Genomic DNA, 26,958 nt, shown 5'->3' with positions numbered 1-26,958 from the left:
AGAAATGATGGAGAGAGAGAAAAACAGAGCATAGTAGAAGAGGTATAGAAGGAGAAGCAAGTGACTCAATCATCATCGTTTTTAATTACACTGTCAAAAGAAAAAACATCTCCTTAACGGCTTTATACTCTCTTTTTTAGCATGGCAGTGGCAGGTCAGCTTTGGGCAGCTGGCCATCTTCTTCAACGAATTTTTTTTAAAATCCCGACTTAAATTCAGCTGATAAGTAAGCATATAGTATATCTTTTGAAGGTGTCTATATAATTATTTTATAAATTGAAATGTAAAATTGACATAGTGAATACGAGTTGATTATTACTCCGTAAAAAGCTCATTTCATACTCTGATGGTCCTACTTTGTGTTCCTCCAATTTGTCATTCTTTTTCACTTTATTAGCCCCAATTTTTGTGATTTTCATTCCAACACTTCCCTACCTGCCCCCTTCTTATATAGTATGCCAACTGTAGCAACTTATAATTTGAATCTTTAAATTTCAATGTATAGTGTCACCTAAATGAACAGTTGTTCAATAGTGGAGTAATGTTTACTACAACTTCAGAATTTGCTTGTTCTCTGTCGCACAACAGAAATGTGTCCTTATAGTACCTATTCTCTAGGGAAGGTTCTTCAATTTGTCTTGATTTTCAGTTTCTTGGCAATACCTAGTCCAAATGTTCTGTTCATATCGAAAATGTCCAAAAGCTCGCCAATTTAAGTAACGATAGACAAATTCGCCAAGCACCTTCACTAGAAACACCAGCTACTAAAGATACATTCTCATAAGCTCTAGGAATAGAAATACAAGGTTGTACTTTTTTTAAGTTGAGCACAAAATAAAACAACTGGATAGAACTCAAAAGGGGTATAGTGTAACCTCCTTATTCCAGACTATGTATTATAGATACTAGTTTGCAAGTGTATGAACTTGAAAGACATGCATAGCAATTATTTAGTACAAAGTATTACAACAAGCAAACTTCAATCCAGAAAGCCCTTTTGTTTGTAACTTTCAACTGCATCAACTAGAGTTTCCTCCAGTGGCCTATATTGCCAACCCAACTTCTGCAGCTTCTCTGAACTAAAATTTGTATCCTCCGTCATATCGGTAAAACTGTAAAATAAAAAATACATTTAGGACAACAGGTTTAGATATACGAGCAACTTCTATGCACAAGTGTAAGAGCGCCGTCCACTAGTGATATTGTCCGATTTGAGCCTAGGCCTACACAGATTAAAATGTTTCACTAGGGTCTAAGGGTTTTTCCAGCATATCTCTGGGTAACGCATTTTAAAGTTGTGTGGTCCTAGATCCAAAGTGGACAATATCACTAGTGGGCAAGGTAACACAAGGATATTTATCAATATACTTAATCAAATAGACCAAGTTCACTACTTTTTGTAATTTCTTAACCAGACACACTGGAAATAAGAAATGAAATACCCATATGAGAAGTCCCAATTTCCTTAAGCTGCTTTTTTTTTCCTGCAACTCTTAAACTAGACACAGGAAATAGGACACTAGGTTCCCAATAAAGAAGCATAAAGTGGAAAGGAGAGAAATTCACCATTTAGGATAGTTGTAGTTGGGATAGTGTTTCTTCAGCATGGCAACTAAATCTTCTGATTTCACAGTATGAGCTGCGCACAAGTATCTACCTTCAGCTTCAGGTCTCTCATACACTAGCAGTAAGGCTTCAGCTACATCACGTACGTCTACCAAAAACCGTTTCTTGTTTTCCAGCTCTTTGTATCCTTCTGTATCAACAACACAAAGAGAAGAAATGGCATCAGTCACTTCAAGCAAAAAAAGTATACATAAAAAGCACAGAAACAACACATGAAACCTTTAGCATAAAAAAATGCAAAGCAACTCAGATGATACAAAAATAAGTAGATATAATTACTTAAGTGCTTGCGCTCCTTTTAGGTAATAAATCTCGAGGTGAATGGAGAAAGAGCAAATACCTTGTTCCCACTGAAATAGAAAAAATGGGGGGGGGGGGGGGGGTATATCCCTTTAGGTGAAATTTTGTTTATTTTCACTCTGAATTAGAAAAAATGGGTATGGAGTGATGGAGTGAGGTATACACCTTTAGGTGAAACTTTGTTTATTTCAGCAAATGTTCTATATTCTTAGACTCTGAACCAGTTATTTATAATATCCATGACTAATAGGTCAACTCGTTCTACACAGAAATTAACATTTACTACCATTAAACATGAAGCTTAGTACGTAGCAGTTGGTGCACAGTAGCTAGGAGGTCATTTATCTAACAAGGCAATACACTCGAGAATCCATAGCAAAAGCGATGCTTGAAACACTAGAGTAGAAGGATGACCAAAAAAACACCTGAGAAATGCTTCTAACCAGCACTATCACAAACTGGCCTACTAAGCTTTTCCAAATGACCAATACAGCACATAACTTAAATTACAATGTCTCTCTGTCATATCAAATAATTGTGCAAGTAATTTAAAATAGAGAGGCTTTAGGCAGTTGTCCAAAGCATCTAGGGGTATAAAGTGAATGTATACATAAGGAAGAACTCACTCACTAGTGCACTGAATTTGAAATAATAAATTTAACCAAATGTTATGGACAAAAAGTCTTAGCTGCCACTAACTAACATATAAAGCATGAAAAACTACAATAAACCTAAACTCAGTGTCTCATATGCGCCAAAAAGCTGCACACCGATTCAGGATTTCAGGTTAGTCCACCTACATGGACAAACAATATTCTAGAAATTTCCTCTTGCGGCTCAGCTAATATGCCTCAAAGATAACTAGACATCACTGTTTATGCTTTCAATGATCTCTTACTTATAGTCAACCACCAAGTAACTTGGATAACCAAAAGTCATATATGACAAAACTTTGTTATAGTTACACATATATATCAACGTAACACTTTAAAGCATATGTAAAAAAATTAACAAAACACAAAACTGCATGCTAAATGTATGAACAACAGTTCGTGCTCTCAAGGAAAAGCAATTAAGAAGCTTGTGGGAAAAGTGAATTCTGATTACTCCCCAATGAGCAACTCACGCAAGCAGAAATGTAGAAGTAGAAGAAATGATGCAGAAACATTAAAACAGTGAAGTACAACTATGGTTTCTTGGTACCTTTCAGCAGCTTAATGAGAGCCAAGCTACTGGCATTTGTTGTCTTCTGTAACATTGGCCCTACAACAAGTGCTGGGAGCACAGTTACCATATCAAGTCCACTTTTCTTTGCATATGACCAAGCTTCTTTCTCAGCCATCGTTTTAGAAAAACAGTACCAGTTCTGCATGCATTTGGAACCACAAAATGCAATCAGATAGGAAGCTGCTCTAGCAAAATAAGCATTCAAGAGTCCAATGCAAATTCATCTTACAATAACTAAGCCAATCAAACAGGACACTGCACAAGTAAATTAGGTATTCAAGATACAGACCATATATTATTTTACCAACACTAAGTATCATATGTAAGAAACATGACTAATAATTTTAAATGTACACAGAAGTGAAATTCGCAAACTCGCATCGTTAAAAGAAGCTACATTAGTTGCTTTGCAGTATTCACTGTCCGACCAACAAGTCTCGTCCTTCACTTTGCCCTTCGGCCAGTTGGGGTCCAAGGAAGCAGCAGCAACAGAAGACACAAACACAACCCTCTTGATGTTTTCTTCAGAGCATGCCTTCAGAACATTAAGTGTGCCGTTCACTGCAGGCTCAACAAGTTCTACCTGCAATCAAGACATTGAACATATGAAGAATTTTACTTTCTTTTTTTCTTTGGTGCAGAACTAGAGCAATAGTTGTTTTGAAAGCAACCTAGAAATGTTGATCACTATACAATTGTCTCCTGGATGCACCAGATTTCCCAATGTCTTAGGTTCTCAAATAGGGAAGCTCCATAGAAGTGTCTCTTATTGCAAGTATTAATCACCGTGAAAAGATCTTTTTAAACATTACATCATATAAAATCCCAATATAAATTCACTGTCCTGTCCTTCATTTTGTAGAAAGACACCTCTAAGTGCTTTCAACAACTAATAACATGTGCTAAGATCACTATTCTAGACTGCTCATAAAGATTCCACTAATGTCTGGAGATTTACAAACTGAAACCACAGGATGTGATTAATATCAACGAAGTGAATAAGCTGATAATATCTAAACCACAGGACATGTATGGTGTCAGGGCAAAACTTGTGTGCACTTGGACTCTTCCACCGGGTACCTTCTACCTCCCACTAGCAGTCTAGCACCCATACCAGGTAATTCTGCACCAAGGTTTAACCATATGGAGAAAATCACCAAAGTATTTTTGTAACTACTGAGATTTGAACCCTGGTGCAAGGTTTGCACTTTGCATCCACTTCATTGATCACTAGACAAAACGTCACAACCTTGAATTCATTGGCTTGTCCCGGTTTATTAGTTTACTTTGTTTTAGATATTTAGAGATCCTAGCTTTGTCAATACTCCCTCCGTCCCTTTTTAGTTGTCCACTTTAGAAATGGCACACAGATTAAGGCAACAATGATTAGCACAGTGAAGTTACAATTTTACCCTTATGACAACTTTTCACTTCAAAATTACAACCACTTATTTGAATTCAAGTGAAATAAATTGGAGGGAAACAACATACACTTTTACAATTTTCAAGAAGTGTAAATAAGGGTATAATAGGAAAAAATTTGTTGTCCTTTCTTGATTTGTCAAAATGGACAACTAAACAGGGACAACTAAAAAAGGAAATATGGACAAGTAAATAGGGACGGAGGGAGTAATTTAATAGGTGGTAGCAGATTCATACCTCGGGATTTGGTACAGATCCCGAAGGAACTGGACAAGCAACATGAAATACTCCATTGCATCCTTTGATGGCTCCAGCAAGCGAGTTGGGATCTAGCAAGTCTGCCTTGAAGAGCTTAAGGTTCTCAGCAGCTTTATCAAGGTTCTTCAAATGAGCATACTTGTCATCAGCTGCAAATTAAATGGAATTGAGATTGATTTCTTAGGGATCTTCAATTCCATTGAAATAAACGTCTAAACTTAGTACTCCTAGTTTGAAAACTAAGAAGAAGAACAAAAACAGAGTGTTTTTAGGTATTAAAAAAAAGAGTTAAACTTACAAGGATCTCTGACGGTGCCATGAACAATGTAGTCTTTAGAAAGTAGAAGCTTAACTAGCGATGAAGCCACGTATCCACCTGCGCCAGTTACACACACTCTGGATTTCTCCGCCATCAACGCCATAACTCTGCGATTGTAATTTCTTCTTTTGTTTTCTCGTCTTTACTCCAAATACCTCATCCGGAACATTCACACTAAACGGTGGACTACTTCTAAAATAGTATCTTAATTATTAAACGTTCAATTTTAATTGTCATATTTTATTTTATTTTAGTTTAATTATAACAATTTTGATGAACCTTTTGAAGTGTATTTTTTATCATATTGATATATAAAAGAAATTCAATCTACACTATTTTTTATATAGTTTTTGAATATCTATATTTTTTGTTTAAAATATCAAATTAGTCTAATCTAATTTAACTTCAAAAAAACACAATATGACTTTCAAAAAAACACAATATGACAATTAAAAGTGGACGAAGTGAGTATTTTTATAGATTTAATCCTTTAATTTATTCAAAACTTATCAATTTTTTTTAATTATATACTTATTTTTAGTCCCTTAATTAGAATATATATTTATTGATTTTAATCCTTTAAATAGTCAAAGTCAGTTAGAGTCATGGTTTATCGCTAATGAGTTATTGATTTAACGATTTTGATATTTTTTGTTATAGGCTTATTGGTTCTTAACAGTTTGAGGATTTTTTTTTCTAATGGTTTAATCGATAACCCGATAGTAAATTAAATAATTATATATATACCATTTTGTATATAAAGTCTTTGACTTAGAGTTTCATTTCATACTTTTATTTATGGTCGTCTCAAACTCTTGGTTTATTCAACAATGTAAAAGTGTTTGCTTTTGAGCAAGATACAATTTGTAAACTCATTTGCATGGTTCATTTGGTTTGTCACCTTGTTTCTAAGTGATTTTCAATAATTTTTTTGTGTCAAATCTTAACGATTAAAACCGATAACCAAAACGATAACAATCAATAAATAATAAGTCAATATCTTATTGTCTCTATAATTGTTTTGGCATGTCTACAAACGGTCAAACCGATAAAAGGAGTGTCATTGGTTGAAGTAAAAATGGCTCTATAATGTCAATATCTTAATGACTCTATAATGATTTAGCATAACTACAAACAATCAAACCAATTGAAGGAGTGTCAATGGTTGAAGTAAAAATGGCTCTAAAATGTCAAGATTCAAAATAAAATTAATGAAAAAGAAAATATAAATCCTGATTGATAAAATAAAACATATTATTATTACTAATGACTAGAGGGTGTTTAGATTGACTTAAAAGTTGGTATCTACTTTTAAGTCGATTTTTTACTTCTGAAAGTGTTTGACAAATATGAAAAATAACTTAAAATAAATTAGAAAGTGTTTGGTAAGGTCAAAAAAGACTTAAAATAAATCAAAAATTAAAAGTAGGTTCCCCCCTACTTTTTATTTTTTGACTTAAAATCAGTTTGACTTATTATTTGACTTAAAAACTACCTTTTTAAGTCAATCCAAACAGGCTCTCACTATTAACCATTACAATCATCCATACATCAACACTATAATTATTGTAAAATATTTTAATGATATAGTATTAATTAATTAGCCCAAGTTAGAACTTAAACCAAAATGCTTTACATCTTAAGATTTTTCATATAAACTCATATTAGCGGTTAGTTTCTTCAAAACTAATTACAAAATTATCTTACATAGTTGTAGCGACTCATATAGGAGTCTTGTTGGTGATTTTCAATATGTTACAATTATTTGTCCAACAATTATATTCCTTGTTAATATTCAAGTAGATTCACATTTTATTGTGTTGAAATATTTAGTGTAGCATGCAACTGTACATTCACGTCCACAGCACGCAGCTGTGACTGGAGAACTCAGCAACAGCATGCTAAACAAAATCAAACATATCATAATAAAATGGTGTTAAAATTTAGACGCTGGAATTATAGTTCATCTTTATACACACATAATAAAATATTCTTATAAAATAATTATGTTTATGTACTTTAATTTAATTATATATATACATCACTTACTTGAATTGGAACTGCTTGGATAACTATATCTAAGGTTATCCCATATATAGTTATCAAGAAAGAGTTGCAGATAATTTCACTTTACTACAACATACATGTAGAATAGATACATAGGTGATCATCGACTCCCAATATTAATAAGAGAAAATAACACTCGTAATGGGATAAGGATTATGTGAAGTCGATCTATTCCAAACATGAATATGAATTTAATAATTATAACTGTGGGATAACCATAACAAGAATATATATATAATTAAGTACATTATTGATGTTCATGTGAATATTAAAAGTTTTAAAAGAGCAATTAATATGAATAGAATTAATCAGATGTATGTAATTGGAAATTGCCATATTTGAACATCCAAAAGTAGTGAAATAAACCAAAAAACTAGTTGATCAATTACAAGCACATGAATTGTATCTGCTGAATGTGAAATTATTACAACTCTGAATGTTGGGCCTTAGATAGTATGGAGAACCTACTAGACTTAGCTAGGGTGAAAATTGAGTGTACGTCTTTGATTATCATGTGATGAAGGGCGAATCAAGTGCGTGCATGCATTCTTTACCAATTCACCTTTATACCTAATGTGTGAATTGGTGATTGCCCATTGCCGCATATGATAATGACCCGTGGCAACGGAATGAACCTGGATGAGTTGAAGGCGAACATATACAATATTGTCACGACGCTTCTATTCTCCACGGAAATTGAATGCGACTTTCTAATTATGGTTGTGTCCATTAGAACTGGTGAGTTGTTCACTATTACTCTATTAGTTTACTAAAACAATGAAAAGCTTATTTGCAACGTCTTTATATTATATAGAGAGATTAGCCCATTAACTATATATCCTTTTCCGTGTAGGTTTACAAGTCAAAACAATGTTTAATATGAAAATAGAATTCGCCAAACAACCGCCAATTAACTTTTCTTTAATTTGTTTTATACTCTAGAAGAATTATTTTTTCTTTCCATTTTGTGAGAAACTTAATTACAATATTGGTTGTGTCATTTATTGCTTCTTACTAAATCGCAACATACGAAAAGAATAACTATATATACTTTCTCCCTTTCAACAAAAACAAAATAATCCCTTTTTGGTTGGAATTGTTAAATATTAACTTAGGTGGAATTCTATATATTATTTTATGTGAAATTGAATGTAAGATAAAAATACATGGAATGAAAGTAATTAAAGATAAAAGGTTTAAAAAAAATTAATCTCTACCTAACAATTCTTTTATTATTATTTTATTTATATCATTCTTATATCTTTAATCACGGCCACATCAATTCTATAAAAAAAATTGCGTAACTAAGCATATAAATCAAACAAATCCCTAATAAAATATAGGGAAAATTGTATAGCAAATATTTAAATGATATTAAAAACTATAGCTACGTTGTTTTAGAAAATTGTTATTTGCAGTCATAGTTTCTTTAAATCTTGCTATTTGTTTAATTTTGAATAGTTTGTATGATTGTATAAATCAAAATTTTGTATAATTTGATTACTAATTGTATAAATTCAGAATTTGTATATATGTTTAGCCTAGCTATTTGTATACAGTTTATGAAATATTCAAATAAATTACCCTGTTTGTATATTGGCAAGCGAAATATACAAACAGAGTTCTGAAAATTCCTAAATGTATGAATACAGAATTTGTACATAATTACCATATTTGTATATTCGCAATCCAAAATACAAATGAGCAAGCAAAATATACAAATAACAAGCTCCATAGCAAACATAATTATTGCTATAGAGCATAATTATCGAAACTATAGCTATCAAATATTATTATGTCTATTACATTTGTTATTTCTCAAATTTTCTCTAAAATATATATGACTTGGTGATACCCGCTTAATGTTAGAAAAAAGAATATGCAAATCTCTCATTGCTATCCATTTAAATATATAATATAATTTATAAGCTCCCATACTTGCTTACATGTCAAATTGGGTCAAAAAAATTCTTTAACACTTCGCGAAATAATTAAAATGTATCTTTAGTTAATAATTAAGACCAAATCCATCTTTATCTTTATCAATGAGTTATATTTGTCCTTATTGACTAAACACCATAAATTTAAACGATGATCAACTAAATTAACAAGCTAAACTTTTACTTTTATTAAAACTCCATCGACTCAACTTCATTATCAATCTTCTTGCATTATCCATAACAAATTTTATAAGAGAAAATGGCCAAATGACCCTCAATTCTATTAGTAGATTCTCAACTACACACTTATATTTTAGGAGGGTCCTATTATTCCCTTAAACTATTTCTAGTAGAATTATTTACTCCCTAATGCTGAGTTGGTAAAGAAAGTGTAATTCACTTTCTCAAAGAGACTCAGATGCAAACTTTCTTATTTTTCTTTTTCATATTAATTTTCTGATTTTTTTTAAAATTTATGTATGCTACTTTTTATTTATTTATTTATCTTTTCCATTTTATTTTCTTTCTCTTCTTTCTCTATCTCTTCAACACTCCGTCTGATTTAAGTTGTCTGAAAAAAGTATGAAATCACCTCACTGTTAATAATAGTTACTACTAACGCTATCTCCTTTCTTCTTCTTTTTTCAAAAGAAATTGACTTCACTTGAAAAAATTAGGAGAATACGAGATCAAATTAAAAATCAACACTTTTGCGTAGCTAAGTGTTCATAAGTTGAAGCACAAAAACACAAAATTAAACAATATTGAGGAAACTCAGTTGAGTAAATAAATAACAAAGCATCAAAGTCAAAATTAGTATCTTTTACAGCTAAATTTTTATACTCAAGTATAACAACACACAAAATTGAAGAAACCCAGATTCAAATCAGATCTGAAAGTTGATTAGTGATTACTATACAAGTATATCAACATCAAATTCTTTAACATGAACAACCCTGAAGATTTTCTCCTTTTAAATTGTTGTGAACCAAATCAATATGTTTACGGCTTTGAAAATTCGTAAACTTTCAAGGATTTTACCAATCAAATTCATATCTCATTCAAATATACTTCATTTTTTAGCTTCCCAAACTCCGACAATATTCGTATCGGAGAACACCCATTAAATACCAAACCTAGATATTCAAGATTGGCTTGTATAAAAAAATTGAGAACTTCTGTGAAAATAATTCAAGCAAAGATTAAGAAACTAATTTTTTTGAGGTTTTAGAAATGAAACTTGGAATTTCCACTTTAATGGCAGAAAATTTGTAGTCAAAGAAAAGAAGAATGGGCTGAAATAGAAAAGAAAACAAATTTAAAAGGGAAATAGAATAAAAAAGTAGAATAATAATATTTTAATTAAAAAAAATACAATATATTTACGTGGCATCGCGCGTGCAGCCTCACCACTTACCACAAATCTGGGTGTGACCTTTTAAGGGGCAATATATTCCACTTTTAAAATGTCTAGGGGGTTAATAGGACCCCCATAAAGTATAAGTGTATAGTCGAGAATTGACTAATAGATTGGGGGGTCATTTGACCATTTTCTCAATTTTATAACGAGCTTCTTATACTATGACAAACTCAAATGTATATAATTCAACTTTTATATATTTCATATAGTATTGAAGTATTAGTAATACATCATATAATACCATGTAGGATGTATAACTAATTCATACATAGGCCCAAATTTCTATCAAACACAGTACTAAACAATACCATACATAATACACGCACTATTTCTTCTAATGCTGCCTAGTAAACGATCCCTAAATGTTTCAAATGTTCTTTTCATAACTTGTGTGCACATCTAATTAACATTAGTAGATCACCTTGTTGTCAAGTTTATAAGATTGCAATACCATAACACATGAGCATTTAATAAGAAGACAAAGTCTTCAACCTTTAATGAACACAAAATAATCTAATAAAATTATCATTTCTCTTAGGGAAAATGCATAAGTACCCCCCCAATCTATGCTCGAAATCTCAGAGATATACCTAACCTTTACTAAGGTCCTATTACCTCCCCGAACTTATTTTATATATAATTTTCTACCCCTTGTCGGCCTACGTGGCACTATCTTGTGGGCCCAGCACGTGTTGACAATTTTTTCAAGAATAGTGCCACGTAGATCGAAAAGGGGTAGAAAATTATATATAAAATATGTTCGGGGGGGGGGGGGTAATAGGACCTTAGTAAAGGTTAGGTGTGTCTCAGGGATTTCGTTTCGGGCATAGGCTAGGGGGGTACTTATGCATTTTCCCTTTCTCTTAATTTCAAATTATTTTTATAACTTTCAAGTATAGATATTATCCATCAAAATAAAGAATTCATATATAATCTCATAACTAGAAAATAAAATTCACTTGATCTTTATGCAACACAATTATGCCATAATAGATTATTTTTTTGTCCCAAATAACAAATTTATAATAAGCATACCAAATATGATATTCCTAGACTTATTTAAAATGCATTTCAAGATCATAACAAGTGAATTATTTATCCTAACGCTTTTGAAAAATTATTTATAAAAAATTTCAAAAATAAATAATAAGAGAAGTTAAGATAGCAGAACCCGATATATGTCATTTCCTTCGTGATTCATTGTTGACTCACTTTTGTCATATGACTTGCTGCCTTAGAATCATACTTTAAATCACTCAAATAAATTTTTTCTTACTGCCCCACTTCCTCAAGAATTCAAGGATCTTGTCTTGTTTACCTACTTCAAACCAATATCTCTTTAAAATTGTTAGGAAAAAAAATAGTAGGAAATATAATTGAAGAAGACGATAGCTTTGAGACATGTAATCACTTTTTTAAAAGAGATATTGCCCATATACATATTTGGGCAAATACAAACAATTCTCTTTCTCTTCAAGGATGGTATACATACAGATTTTCCTGAGACTACTTCTAGAGAATCTTTATATTTATAGAACTTAAGAGATCACTCTTCATAAGAGTCATGTTTTTTCATGAACAGATGACTTTTCATAAAGTTCATATTCTTTTTAAGAACATATGACTATTCATAAGAGTAATGTTCTTTCTCAAACAAATGTGTCTATTCAATTTAAGATCTCTATATATTACAAAATATTCAACAAATAACTTATTACTATGATGATGATTCATATAGACATGTGGCATAGGTGAGCAAAATAACAGTAAATCTAAATTATTTTGCATAGTTTAAAGTCAAAATTACGCCTCATTTTTCTTCGTATTCATGTTAAAAATGGTGAGTGATTAGTCAACAAAGATAAATAAATATATATAACCCAATTTTGTAACAACAAAGTAAATTCAATGTACCCTAACTATTTAAGAAAGAGAAATTCAAATTATTCTTGTATATATTATACATACATATCCGATCGAATATAATGAGGTAAATGAGACAAATGAAATAATATGTAATGTCAAATTAGGTACTGTATTTACCAACGCAAAAGACAACAGCCACATTCTAATTCTGACAATACTTGTTTAGTTAAGTAAGGAAATAAGTATACAATATCATGGTCTCTAATTAATTTATTTCGAATTGCCATCCCATTAAGAACCCAATACTATAAAATATTACTACAAAAATTGATAGACATAAATATAATTTGATTAAATTACTAATAAAGTAATTAGGAGAAAGTTTAGAGTAGAAAAAAGCGCCCAACGAAGTGCCAGGCATATACTCTCAGCTGTTACCTGTCCCTACTATCCCTCCCTCCCTCCATTACTATAACTTCTCTCCAATTTCCCCGAATACATCGCTCCTCCGTTCCCCACTTTTCAATTTTCTTTTTGCTTTTCTTCTCTTTTCTGCCGGAATGGATCTCCGTCGGAGACCTCCCAAGCCCTCTCACCGGAATCACCATCTTCTAAAACAACCTCAAAAACCTTCTTCCGCCGCCATTCGTCGATCTCCTTCCCCTGCCCCTAAAGCTTCCGATGCTCTTCCTCTCCCTCTCTACCTAACCAACGCCATTTTCTTCACTCTCTTCTTCTCCGTTGCTTATTACCTTCTCTATCGCTGGCGTGATAAGATCCGCAGCTCCACCCCTCTCCACGTCGTCACTCTCTCCGAACTCGCTGCCATTCTCTCTCTCATTGCCTCTTTCATTTACCTCCTCGGTTTTTTTGGCATTGATTTCGTACAGTCATTTATTGCACGTGCATCTCACGACGCCTGGGATATTGAAGACGAAGACGAAACTCGCTTCCTTCTTAACCAAGATCACCGCCCTGCTCCTTGTCTCAATTCATCCATTTCCACTTCTGTATCTAGATTCATGGATCCTCCCGCACCTCTTCCCTCTCAAGACGATGAAGACCTTGTCAAATCTGTTGTTTCTGGTGATATTCCTTCTTATTCCCTCGAATCTCGGCTCGGGGATTGTCACCGAGCTGCTTCCATTCGGCGCGAAGCGGTTCAGAGGCTAACGGGTAGGTCTCTAGCTGGTTTGCCTCTTGATGGTTTTGATTACGAGTCCATTTTAGGCCAGTGCTGTGAGATGCCCATAGGGTACGTTCAAATTCCAGTCGGGATAGCTGGACCTTTGTTGCTTAACGGATGTGAATATTCCGTCCCCATGGCAACTACAGAAGGGTGTTTAGTTGCCAGTACTAACAGAGGTTGTAAAGCTATCTATGCCTCTGGCGGAGCTACTAGCGTTCTTTTCAGGGACGGCATGACCAGGGCCCCCGTTGTGAAGTTCCCGACGGCCAGCAGGGCGTCGGAATTACTCTTCTTCTTGGAGGAACCTGCTAATTTTGATACCTTAGCCGTGGTTTTCAACAAGTAAGTCCTTTTCCACAGAAAATTTTAATTCCTCCAACGTTACTTTCTATATCAGATTTTAAATTTATCTTGTCACTTTCTTAGTCCATAAAAATGTTGTATTTTTTGTTCTTCTTATCTGAAAACTGCTGTATTTACCCCCATTAGCTTCAGATTCCTGGCAGCTTGCTGTTAAAAAAAAAATACAATATTTATAATTATTGATTATGTTGGTGTTAAATCAACATCAGATAACTGTTAGGCAAATATGACTTTTTTTATTCAGAAATGAGATATTAGCTTTACTGTATACACTCTTCAGTTCATTAATTCTGCATTGTTTTTTCATGAACTTGATTTTTTTAGATCTTCACTGCTCAATAAGTTGTTAGAATATATGCCAAACTTGGCGAAAAATAGAATTCAATAAAAGCAAGAGATTCATATGAGCAAAACCAACTAGTAGGGAGCAATATTTTATCCATTTTGAAAATGGCCAAGAGTTGGTATGCTTAGCATACTTGCACTAATATCCAGTATTTACTCGGAGTCTTAGTATGTTCAGCGATTTGAATGAAATGTAGAGAACCTCTAGAGTTAGAAAACCCCTAATCTAATCAATATTGAAATGAAATGAGTCTAAATGGAGCAGCAGGGATAATGATGGTTCATATACAGATCCCTGTAAGATTGAGGGTTAGTAGTAGTTATAATATTCTCTTGTTCATCTTTTAGATTCTTGACTTTCCATATTCTTCCTATTTGGATGCAGATCGAGCAGATTTGCCAGGCTCCAGAAGATCCAGTGCTCACTTGCAGGGAGAAATCTTTACATCAGGTTCAGCTGTGGCACAGGGGATGCCATGGGAATGAACATGGTATCAAAGGGTGTTCAGAACGTTCTCGAGTTTCTTCAGGATGAGTTCCCAGACATGGAAGTAGGTGGTATATCAGGTGAGCTATTGTAACTTTTATCCAATGATGGCTTGTTGCAATTAATACTAATTTAACAAGTGCTTCTAAATTAACACAAACCCAAAAGGTCAAATTTCTTGCTTTGAGGTGCCAAAATTTAACAAGTGCTTCTAAATTAAGCTCCTAGATGTATCTAGGTGAACTCTGACAGAAGGTTATTTGCCAGCCGTTGTATTTGTCGTAATCATTCATGAAGCTCTTGCATCTCTACTGACTGCTACTTGTCTCATGTTGCAGGGAATTTCTGTTCTGATAAGAAGCCTGCTGCTGTGAACTGGATTCAAGGGCGTGGAAAGTCAGTTGTATGTGAAGCAATGATTTCTGGTGAAGTAGTAGAGAAAGTATTGAAAACTTCTGTATCTGCTCTTGTAGAGCTGAACATGATCAAGAATCTTACCGGCTCTGCTATTGCTGGAGCTCTCGGTGGGTTTAATGCCCATGCTGCCAATATCGTCTCTGCCATTTTCATAGCCACTGGGCAGGATCCCGCACAAAATATAGAGAGTTCTCATTGCATTACCATGATGGAGGCTATCAATGATGGGAAGGATCTTCACATATCCGTCACCATGCCGTGCATTGAGGTAATTTTCATTCTATAGTTTATATTTGACTTTGATAGCTATAATATGGTGACAAGTCACACTTTATATGTGATAAATCTGTGTACTGCAAAAATTTCTTTGTTACTTGGGATGCAATATTTATTCTGACAAACAAGCATGGTTTGTCTAGGTTGGTACTGTTGGTGGTGGGACTCAACTTGCTTCTCAATCGGCATGCCTGAATCTGCTCGGTGTTAAGGGTGCATGCAGAGAATCCCCTGCATCCAACTCAAGGCTCCTGGCAGCCATAGTGGCCGGTTCTGTATTGGCTGGGGAGCTGTCACTGATGTCTGCCATTGCATCTGGCCAACTTGTTAAAAGCCACATGAAATATAACAGATCAATCAGGGATATGAGCACAGTTACCTCATAAAATCTTGAAACTATTAGCAAGTTCCTTGCAAGTCAATTTGAAATATGTGCTAGGAGACAAGAAGTTAAAGTTGAAACTGAGGTAGGGAGGGGATGGAGCAAGCAGTGCACATCTGCTTCGCTGTAACTTTTTGCAAGCCATGTGAGGTCAGGGTAGACAAAGCTAACATGGTTTGACTCTACTTCAACGTCCCCGCTAAAGCATTATTCAAGTTGCATTTTGTTACCCCAATCTTGCTTGTCACCCCTTTGGTCTGTATTTAGTCTAAATTTCCAGCATTGGTGTATTGTTGTTTTTGGGATGTTCTGAAGTTTTGGTATTTGTTATTATTTCATTGTACAGTTTTGTTATGTGTAAGTACCAAGTGAAGGATTTTGTCAGTTTCATTCAATACATTAGACTTAAAGTATTCGTAGTCTATTCTGATCCTTGTGAATAGACATCAAATGAGGGGTGCTTGATGAAATTTAGAGCGTGAACGTACTGCTTAAAATTTGTAATTTACGAACATATGTTGTGTTAATGGGAGCGCTAAGTTTTGATTTGGTACTATATGTGATTAGGCAAGTGGAATTATATTCATTTGGGAACAAAGAGCCAACTGACTAAACATTGGTTTGGCAAAAGGCCTACCTGAGGGGGACCCGACCCACTAAAAATGAGTGGTCCAACATTATCTACGTTCAATGCACGTAATGATATTTGCTTCTTTCCACTTTGTTAATGATTTATTCGAAAGACTCAATATTTATATCAAATTAATTCATAGATCATTGTATCATAGTGTCACTACGAAGGTTCAAGCACTATGGCCCCTTTTCTGATCTGTTAGTCTGTCATCTTTTTCAATCAATATTTTTTTCTATTTTATCATCCTTTTTAGTCTATTTAAAAAAGAATTTAACTTTCTACGTGATATATTGAAAACTACAATTTAATTATTTTTTTACTTTCTTAAATTTTTTATCAAATTGAAACATGACAAATAAATTAAAACGAAAAAGAATAATTGACAATAATACAAACATGTGGTGTTGGACCCAATGTTGCTTTGTTGGAGCGAACATTCATTGGTGGAACCAAAGTTTTTCGTTTTTACCAATTCCAACTGCTCATGTTGTGCTGTATCATCATCAGCATCGTCATCTAAGATATAATAACAATAAAATTAGAGCTATTGAAGTTAGCAGGTACGACCAAATCTACTACGGTGGTTTAAATCCGTCCAAGAGTATCGTGATTAAGTACAAAATATTGTGCTCTACCCAATAATTTTTATTTCAAGATTTGATTACTCGTATACAACATACTAGTAACTACTAAATCTTTTGAACATATCATTGTCCCTTATGGGGCCAACGTGACACACACCTTCTTTTTGTACAGTTGTATAATTTAAATTCAAAGTTCATGGATTACAATTAATTAATTACGTGTCCTTTAGATTGTTGTAGATAGTTGTTAAATCTAATTAGTTCTCTTAATTAATTAACAATAATCTCTGGACGGAGCCGCGGATTAATCATCATATTTTCATACAAATAACAATTTGCTTGAATCCCTCCACCTTATTTTAGAAAAAGGAAAAGGACATTAGATGAATTAGTAACGTGAAAATACAGCCTACTAACTTTTGTTAGGCAACTGGAATATCTATTATAATTATTATGGATTGTTTGGGAGAAAGTTTTTTATTTTCTTTCAAAAAACAGAAGCAGAAAATTACGTTTTAAAGATAAAATATTCTTATTATCGTTTTATATTTACCACTTATCCCTCACTAATTTGATCCTTTTTATTTTCACGTCTTATTCTCCATTTCTCACATGGAGAAAAAGTAAAGAAGACCACCTTGTTCTGTTTGGTAGAAATATTATTGCAATTAAAATCGAGAGGTTCATTACATCGTTTTCACATGTAATAATATAATTTTTTTTTCTTGCAATGTCATATGTTAATGTGTTCTTAGTTTAGATGTCATAATATTTCTACCAAACAAAACAAGGTGTTCTTCTTCTCACATGAAGTTATTATCTCTATTAAATATACAAAAAGACGATTGAGCATTCCATACTTAAAATTGTAGACAAAATCGATGTTAATAAATAGACAAAAGTTTGGGAGAGGACCAAAAGTGCACCAATATTGCAGACATGAGGGACTATATATTACTACTCTATATGAAAACTCAAGAATGATTTTGAATCTTAACCCAAAAATAATAGACTATTTTGGATTTTCTCTCTCTAAATATTATTACTTTGGTTATATATGTTATTAATTATTGACATAATCGAATAATTGAATAGAGGAAACCAAATCAAACCAAATTTATTTTGAATCAGATTGGATTACACTTTTACAAAACCAAAAACCAAAAATTCAAACCGAATAGTGTAAAACCAAACCGAAAAACCGAATGTACACCCCTACTAAATATAGATATCCAAAAAAAGTAGCCATGAAATTGACCTTTTGTTGCTGGTCAAACACTCAAACTGATGGAATGGGCTTTCAGGTTGATTTAATTTGGGCTGAAGCTGAAGTATAGCTTGGTTATTTATGATGATGGAGCAGGCTAGGCAGAAATCCAAACCAATTGAGCCCGTTACTCGATGGGCCGTTAAGTTAAACCCAATTCACCAGAGACATTCAACTGTGGATTGATTCCATAAATTTCTGCATGAGCTGCTGCTCCAAACTGATTTTTGTTAAGGAATTGGAATGGCCAGTTGGAGGAAATCGGCAGGTAATGTTAGATCCTTTGTCGGAAACTTAACCGGAGGTTTAAGGGGTGGAAGCAATTTGGCATCTTGGGTTGTCGCCGGTACTTTAGCTTACTTTCTCTGGGTCAAGCCATCTCAGGAACTCAAGAGACAGCAACAGGTATTTCTCAATTATCAATTTCTCTTTTGTGTATTTACAAGTCAATCAATTGATAAGCCCTTAGTTTTATGAATAGTCTGTCTACTTTAATTCGGGCAATTTACAAGTAGTATTTTTTTCTTTAATTTTTGGGTGACAGGAAAAGGCGGCTGCATCAGATGCTTATCGTTATGTTGAGAAGCGAAAACCCATTCCTGATCCGCAGGTACTGTGCCCTTTTGATTTCCATCAACGGTTGTCTGTGCTGTATTCAGTATTGGTCTTATCCATTTCATGAATTTTGGCAGGAAACTGGATTGATATACGGTAACAAGAACAAAGCTAAAAGGGCTGAAGAATAGAGAATTCCATGCCATTCTGTAAGTTAGCTTGCATAATGAATGCTCAGGGAATTGTAAATCCTTATGGAGTTACTGCTGCTCATTGGCGTATAGGGAGCTTATATAATTATACTTCTGAACTCATTTTTTTATGGGGGCAAATAATTATCTATACCTAGAAAAGAAAATCTTGTAAGCTTTAAGTTTTTGTGGATATAATGTAGCATGTATTTTGTTTTTTGTTTTCAAGGTGAGGTTCTTGAATAGCATTATACTGGTTTATCAACATGATAGTTTTATTTCCCTTTATCTTAGCTACATGAACATTTTTGTTCATTGCTCAAAGTTTATATGTATTGGTTCGACTAGCTTCTATTCTTGTGTTAATTACTCCATAAGGATTTTGTATTAACGGTCATCAAATTTCAAGAATCTTGCTATTTTGAATTTCCAATTTCAATTTCCCATAATGTAGGGAGGGGCAGCTTTAGTTGAGATTTAGTGAAGTCAAAGCCTTTTCTCTTCAAGAGTTCCTATTAACAGCCAATATATTTGATGGATAATGAACCGTATACTTGTAGGGTAAAAATCTAAATAAATATCTACATTTTATTTGCTTAAGAAGTATTATTAGTAGTAGGATTCATGTTCATTTTATTGGACTAGTGCTAGAAGTGTATCACTTCTGCTTATACCATACATATGCTTAAAATTTGACATCTTATGTAGATAAATTATGAAGGATGTTGGGATATAATTATTTAAGTAAATAAAGGCGGACGGTGTCTAACATTTTGAACTTTTAAATGAGATGGCTAGACACTTCAACATGTTATTAGAGGCAAGTAGAGGTCGTATGTTCAATCTCATCATCACCCATTATCAAAAATAAATTCCATGTGCTTGGCCCATGAAAAATACTCAGACTGCACGTGAAAGGGTATGTTGAGACATAATTATGTAAATAGATTTGGGTTCTTTCTAACAACTTAAACTTTTGGAGAGACGATCACACACTTCAATAAAGGGTACCTGTAATATTTTCCTCTAGTTACTTCTGAGGTATGTCAACCTTAGACCTCAACGTTCTTAGTTTATCTTGATATCACCATAGTATTGAGATGTTTAGGTTTTGATTTACTGTTTTACTTCTGATATATTTCAAAGTTTTGACTGGTTTAGGAAACTATCCCAACTTATTTATTTCAAAGTGTTGACTGGTTTGATGCTGGAAAATTATGTACCCTTTTTGATCCTACATGACTTTAATGGAGTGCAGGCTGGTTCTGTATGTATTTATCTTAGAATTTCTTTGCGTACATTTACTCCTTCATTCTCTACTTCCACTTTGTTATTTTATCAACGTGAATGACTTGAATGCTATCCTTAACAAATTTTTGTATCATTCTCTTTGAAGCTCTGGGGTTGTGCTCAGCCATTTATGTTAAGTCAAATCCATCCAAACATTTTCATAAGAAGTTTCCTTATAAGATTGGATTTATGTGCATCAGTGCTTCTTTCAACCGAAAATTGTGTAATCATACCCAGTGATTCTATTACGTAGAGTAATACTACCTGCATCGGAAAAAAGAATCACCTAATTCGGTGTTGTGGGTAAAACTGATTAAGTTGGTCTAGTTTAGGCAGTAATTGATTAGTTTTCTTTTTCCAAATATAAAGCTAGAGAATTATTCCCTCCATGTGACATTGTTTGACTTGGCATGGAGTATAACAAAAATTAGAGCGTTTTGAAACTTGTGATCTAAAACAAGTGACTATAAATCATTTCATTAAGGTAAAATAGTAAATCTAAAGTTAAATTGTTTTAAATATAGAAAGATGTTATTCTTGTTGGAGAAACTAAAAAGGAATGTGTGCTGCATAAATTGGGACGGAGGGAGAATAAAAGATATTGCAATCATATAAGTTGGCATTTAAAATATCAGAAAAAGAAGATGATAAAATCATGGTGGAAAAGGAATGTCTTAAACTCCCAAGTTAAAGGAATGGAGAGAGGACAAGTACTCTTTAGATACCGAGGTAGCCAGACTTGGCTGAAAAGAGAGCTACACGTCGTTTATGCCTACTTAGCCAATTAGTTCTGCCATTGACAGTAAATCAAATTTGATGTTTGAATAAATTGTCGAAACCATGATGTTGTCACACTGTCTAAGACAAAGCAAGAAATAGGAAAATGTGCAATGGAGAAGAAAGGACAGCGTACGATGGTGGCATTATTATAATTTTGCTTAAACTTATCTGATTTCAGCCAGTTCACCATCCATATCGATTGTGATACTGACGAGGTATTGTTCTGGGTTCTCCATAATGAATCATTCCTGTGAAATATGAATGTTAGGTGGTTGTGTGTTTCTTAATATTGAGCTAGAGTTTACCATCTTTGTTGGCATAGAGTTGCTTCATAAAGCTTGTCCATATTGCAAAAAGCTTTTATAGAGTCTTGAAATCTACACTCAACAAAGAGTGAAAGCCTGTATACTTTTGTTTGTTTTTTTTTAAAGAAAAACTTTATGGTAATGAGAATCTCAGTGATTTTCTTAATTGCATAGTTCTTTCTGCTTGCTTCAAATAGCTTATCACTAATAGTCATAGAGAACAATAGATATATAATGGACAGGCCATTCTTGCTGAATGCTGGTCCTGCACTTTGCTGATATGAAATTGTTGGCCGTTTTTGGTGGGAACTACTTTGCAATCCTGCAGAAGATATCTGAAGTCAAAGATAGAAGAACATGCTTATATGTTGTGTTTATGGTGGTGATAGATTGGGTTTATTGTCTTTGAGCCAAATCATGCTCTCTGTGTTTTCCCGAATTGTTGGTCATAGCTTCCTTTAGACTCTCTAAATTTTTGACATCTGCTCTTTGGTTTTCCTTGTTCTCTCTTAACCCAATAATCTTTCCTTAGAATTTGGATGTTGGGACCATATTTTTTGATGATATGTTAGATTAGTATATTATGATTCAGTCTCTGCTAGAACTTGATTTGAATGTTCTATCTGGTCCAATTCTCCATATAGGACAAAAGTACTTTCGTGGGAACTATTAATACTCCCTGTTGTACGAGGAAGCGTGGACCTTTGGTTTATGGAGATTGGAATTTCATGCTCTTTTTGTTCTGAGTTTCTATTTGTTATATTTTCGTGTTTCACTGTTTGAGCTTAAAATTGTTTCTGATTAGTAGCTAGATTGGGAAATGTCAGCTTAATACATGTTTAGTTTGTTCTATTAATGTCTCCTCTCACATTTTGCATAAAGCCGTTGTTGGTCAAGAAGTTACAAAGGTAAACAATAATTACCTGGTTATGCCAGAATGGTTAATTTTGAAGGAAATGCAGAGAGAATGATTAGACAACTGGAATTAGCTAACCACAATTAATTAAGGTGAGCTACACTGGAGAAAAAAAGGGTGAAGAAACAGATAATAATCATTTTGAATTTTGATGCAGTTAGGTGAGTGAATGAGTAGATTCGCATTATATATATATATATATATATATATATATATATCTAACTTTGACCTTTTGTGCATCTGATTAATGCTTGTGCCATTATCACATCTCTAATTTGGGTTACATCTTGACTTGTGCATGGTCCCATCGTCCTAATTAAACAGTCCAAAAAAAAGAAAGGGAAGCCTAGTGCATTGAGCTCATGCTAAGTAAGGCGTGCCACAAGAAAAGAGCGAGTATCTCTCTCTCTCTCTCTCAGTAAATGTTGACGCGCCAGATCTTTGTATGAAAGAAATCAATACAAGTTGTCACAAATTTTGTTCAAAGCTAGGATGGTTGTGTGTGACATATATCATTTTAAATGGTTAATTTAGTTATGTTTGTTTCTAAACATTTAATTTATATCCATAGTTGTACGTAATGATTGAAGTTTACAAAATGAGATGGATAGTTGGATGTAATATTAAGACGTCATAATTCACCAAAATTGTCTTTTTAAAAAAATGTATAATTTCTTGGATCAATGCTAGTTTAGCTAAGTCCGTATGATCTAGAAACTGCAAACTAGTTTGAATTAAAGTTTTCTTGGAGGACTTGTGAGATTGACATGACTATTTCAACGGATGAAATATGATTGATATACGAGACATATAAGTATATATATAGGGATTGGAGATTGAATTGATGATAAAATGGAATCCTAGGTCATAAGGATCGATCTTAAACTTAAACCTATAATAACAATTGAAAGAATAAGTTGTGTAGATGTAAAGCAAATAATAATGGAAGCTGATGTCCAATAGTATTATGTTAATGGAAATATATATATCACCTAAAACATGCTTCTATAGGAAAGAAGAATAACCTAAATTTTACTACTAATTACTTTACTATGATGGAGAAAAAGGTAAAAGGAGAGGAATAAATATTTGAGAAAACAAGCCGACAAAGAAACAAAATTATACAGGAGAGGAGCATCTAACTTCTACGATATTATTAAATTATTAAGTGCACCTTTTTAAATTTTATATTGAGAATGTTTAAGGGCATTAATTCTTTTCTTCTTAGCTAGCTAACGTCACTTCCCAATTACATAATATATATTGCTGTCATATCATCTTATTTGGTAATTTCCCAACAGTGCCATACTATAGATTTTCTTTACGCCCCAGAATAAGGATTTATTTGGTTGATCCAGAATATATTGTATATTATTACTCCATATATAGGTGTTTATTTTTTTTTAAATTAAAAAAGTTGAAACAAAATCAATGTACTTTAATGTTTAATTATAGCATGTAATAAACAATACCTTTTATTTGTGACAAGAATTAATTATAGCTTATTTGGTCAAGTTTTTGAAAAAGAACATACTATTCTTAACGATTATACCATTTAGCATGTAATATATACTATCCTTTTAAGGTATATATATATATTTGACTTAGTGGCTTCCTTCCTAATACGCTTTTAACAAATAAAAAAAGAGCTTCTATTACTTTTACAGAGGTCTGAAAAAAAAGAGGTGGACGTGATTGCTTGAAGAGATAATTAAATAAGATAAGCTTTAAAAATATATCCAGATAAATTAAAAGTGTGCGGCGATTCCACAGTTTAATATAATTAACATTATTATAACTATATATATATTATACTATATTGAGTGAAATGGCAATCTGTGATTGCCTAAGCTATTATAGTTGGTGAAGGCCTAATATACATTTCTTATTAGTAGTAACATTACTTTATTTTATAGGCATTTTCTAAGTGAGAAAAGAACAAGTTTGAGTGTTTCGTGATTGGCTTGGAACTCAAATAAGTCCATTTTATAAACAAGAGGCACTAGTCACTACACATATATATAAGCATATCCTACTCCCAACTTTTTTGTTTAAATATATAATCTAACTAAAGTGGATATATACCAAACATATATCATCACTCTATTATTTAGTATATACTTTATTAAAAGACTACTTGTCGTCTTTCTATATATGCATTAATAATATTGTAAATTGTTACTTCTGATTTATTCTTTTATAATCATTAATAATAATATCCTTTTGTTCTCCTGAAAACAAAATAAAATAAACCGTACAATTCGTTTCATGAGGAGCATATCAGCTTTCGTAATTTCAACTTCAAATATTACTTTTTCTCACTTCAACTCAAATAAATGTTCAAAACGCATATAAAAAGTTTGAGAATTTTATATCATATTACCTAAGCCAATATACTTTGTGACATATATAAAGACGTTTGTCATAATTTCAGGTTCGCCTACAAAGCCACGAATTGAATCTCCAAAGACGAGCAGAGTTACATGTTTTTTTTTAAAAAAAATAATTGGCAATAAAAAAATATATAATTAAATAAATAAAAATGTATCATCTTAATCCTTTAAAATTTTAAATAAGATGATTACATGCAGTATTATTTTATAGCATAGATAAAGGTTTTTTGTTTGACTTTCACTATTATTCAATATTAAAAGTAATTTTATATGTTTGGCTGATTAGATTTTTATATATATAAAAAGAACATGTTGGAGATATAATTAAAAAAAAGGAAAAACCTCTTATTATGATTTTAGGTTGAAAGGAAAGTCATTGTCAAACCCATACCTCTTGGGGTTGGCGTGTTTACTTGTGTCTTCTTTTATTGCATTTTGACTGTAATACCCTCTTAGTTCCAATATAATTTTTTTTTTAATAAAAATAAATTTAAATATTTAAAAACTATAGAAATGAAAATTTGTTAGTTTAAACCTGAAAAAGCGAGGTAAATGGTAAGAGAGGGACCTAGTATATATAATGGGAATGGAGGGCACCCCATATGTTTCAAATTATGTGCATGCATCATTCCCATTTCATGTTTACCTAAGTAATAATAATAAGGGACCCCCACTCCCATCCCCATCCTCAAGTACGTAGTACTAATTGGAGTAGTATACTTCTTTTCTGGTTTATATGTTATTGCCTTTTTTTGGAGATGTAAGAGAAGACCCTATCCATTCATTTGATCCCCCCTGGCCCTGGGACATTAATTTTCCCATTTAGTTAGTACTTAGTACCTTTCCTTTTTTTGTTATAGAAGAATCCGACTACTTACATATCCATCCATCCATCCATCCATCTCATTAATTATTAACTGAAGATCGAATAACTAACTAAACCTATAAAATGTTATCAAAGCTTCAACACATTCTTTCTTTCTTTGTGTATATATATGATGTATTTTCAGTTAAGTTATATGAAAACGTTTTTTATTTATAATAAGTGGAGTGGAGTAAAGAAAAAGGAAAGGGTGCGGGGTTGTATGTATAGTTTCGAGTAAAGAACAAGTACCGACAAAATCCACGTGGGTATAACAGCTGACACCACGTCACATGGTCGCCTACTTTGACCGCACGTGGCTTCTGTCTGTCTGCTTCATACGTGTCATGCTGCCACCACACACACACACAGAGCCCATTCACTTCACGCACAAACAAACTGCCAACTTCATTTCTTCTCTTCTTTTATTTATTACTCATTCATTATTATTAATCAAATAGTGAGATTTATGTGCTACGGCCGGGAAGAATTAATACTCACTCGCAAGTCGCATCACATGATAAAAGCCAAAATTAAAAGAAGAAAAAAACACACACATGAATTGTGGTATACTCACTCTACTATAGAAAAGAATATTATTATTTGTTTATTGATTTGACGATGACCATCTGATAGGGTTGTTGAATTAATTATTATATTATTAGGTGGCATTGTTTAATTACAAAATGACTAACCTCTTTCAATCAATCGAACATATGTACTTATTATTAACCGATCGAAGAAAAATATTTCACGTTTAATCATTTTATATACTAATAACTCAAATAGTTTTGATACATCAATAGTATCATGACTTCCTCCTTCATTTTATATAAAATACTAATTAGGTAAATATTATGATATTAAAAGAAGCATTGCTTAGGTGAAAAGTTAGCTAGCTAGGGATGGAAGATGGTGTGTAAATGGGTTGAACCTCATCATCAGCGACTGATTTGACTGCAGCCGCACATCCCATTCCATTCCAATATATATATATATATATTTACCCACTCCACTTGCCCTCAAAAATCTCCTCTCCTTTTGTTTCTATTCAATACTCGGCCTCCTACTGCTTTTCTCTTTTGCAACTTGCTCTTGTTTACTTCTTCTTCAACATTTAGCATCTTTTACCCACTTCCAATTGTCTCAAGTCTTAAAACGGCAAAAGACCACTAGTGCTAGCTAGCTGCTGTTTTTCCATTTTTGTTTACTTGTAAATCCTGATGATGGCTATAGTTCTACACTAGTACTCCGTGTTCTAATTATTTTCTATTTAG

General features: G+C 32.9%; 3 protein-coding genes across 3 annotated transcripts; 2 read left to right on the top strand and 1 right to left on the bottom strand.

Annotated features, from left to right (window-relative positions):
* Positions 1–865: 865 nt before the first annotated feature.
* Positions 866–5,292, bottom strand: LOC125827610 (cinnamoyl-CoA reductase 1-like). The gene is made up of 6 exons (XM_049506913.1): positions 5,132–5,292; positions 4,813–4,982; positions 3,551–3,736; positions 3,130–3,292; positions 1,567–1,756; positions 866–1,112 (listed from the first exon to the last, which is right to left on the bottom strand). Exons 1-6 carry the CDS (start codon positions 5,253–5,255, stop codon positions 980–982), a joined length of 966 nt encoding a protein of 321 aa, XP_049362870.1. The 5' UTR covers positions 5,256–5,292; the 3' UTR covers positions 866–979.
* A 7,694-nt stretch (positions 5,293–12,986) lies between these two features.
* Positions 12,987–16,317, top strand: LOC125827859 (3-hydroxy-3-methylglutaryl-coenzyme A reductase 1-like). The gene is made up of 4 exons (XM_049507204.1): positions 12,987–13,976; positions 14,728–14,909; positions 15,168–15,514; positions 15,666–16,317. The coding sequence occupies exons 1-4, from the start codon at positions 13,006–13,008 to the stop codon at positions 15,906–15,908; spliced, it is 1,743 nt and encodes a 580-aa protein (XP_049363161.1). The 5' UTR covers positions 12,987–13,005; the 3' UTR covers positions 15,909–16,317.
* Positions 16,318–18,632: 2,315 nt separating this feature from the next.
* Positions 18,633–19,358, top strand: LOC125827744 (uncharacterized). Its single transcript, XM_049507068.1, has 3 exons — positions 18,633–18,794; positions 18,934–18,999; positions 19,082–19,358. Exons 1-3 carry the CDS (start codon positions 18,633–18,635, stop codon positions 19,133–19,135), a joined length of 282 nt encoding a protein of 93 aa, XP_049363025.1. The 3' UTR covers positions 19,136–19,358.
* The last annotated feature ends 7,600 nt before the right edge of the window (positions 19,359–26,958 follow it).

The sequence above is a fragment of the Solanum verrucosum genome, unplaced genomic scaffold (genome assembly GCF_900185275.1).
Source record: "Solanum verrucosum unplaced genomic scaffold, falcon-dt-bn FXZP01000064.1, whole genome shotgun sequence".
Lineage (NCBI taxonomy): Eukaryota > Viridiplantae > Streptophyta > Magnoliopsida > Solanales > Solanaceae > Solanum > Solanum verrucosum.
The sequence above is the reverse complement of the archived record's forward strand: the minus strand, read 5'-3'. Positions and strand labels throughout refer to the sequence as shown.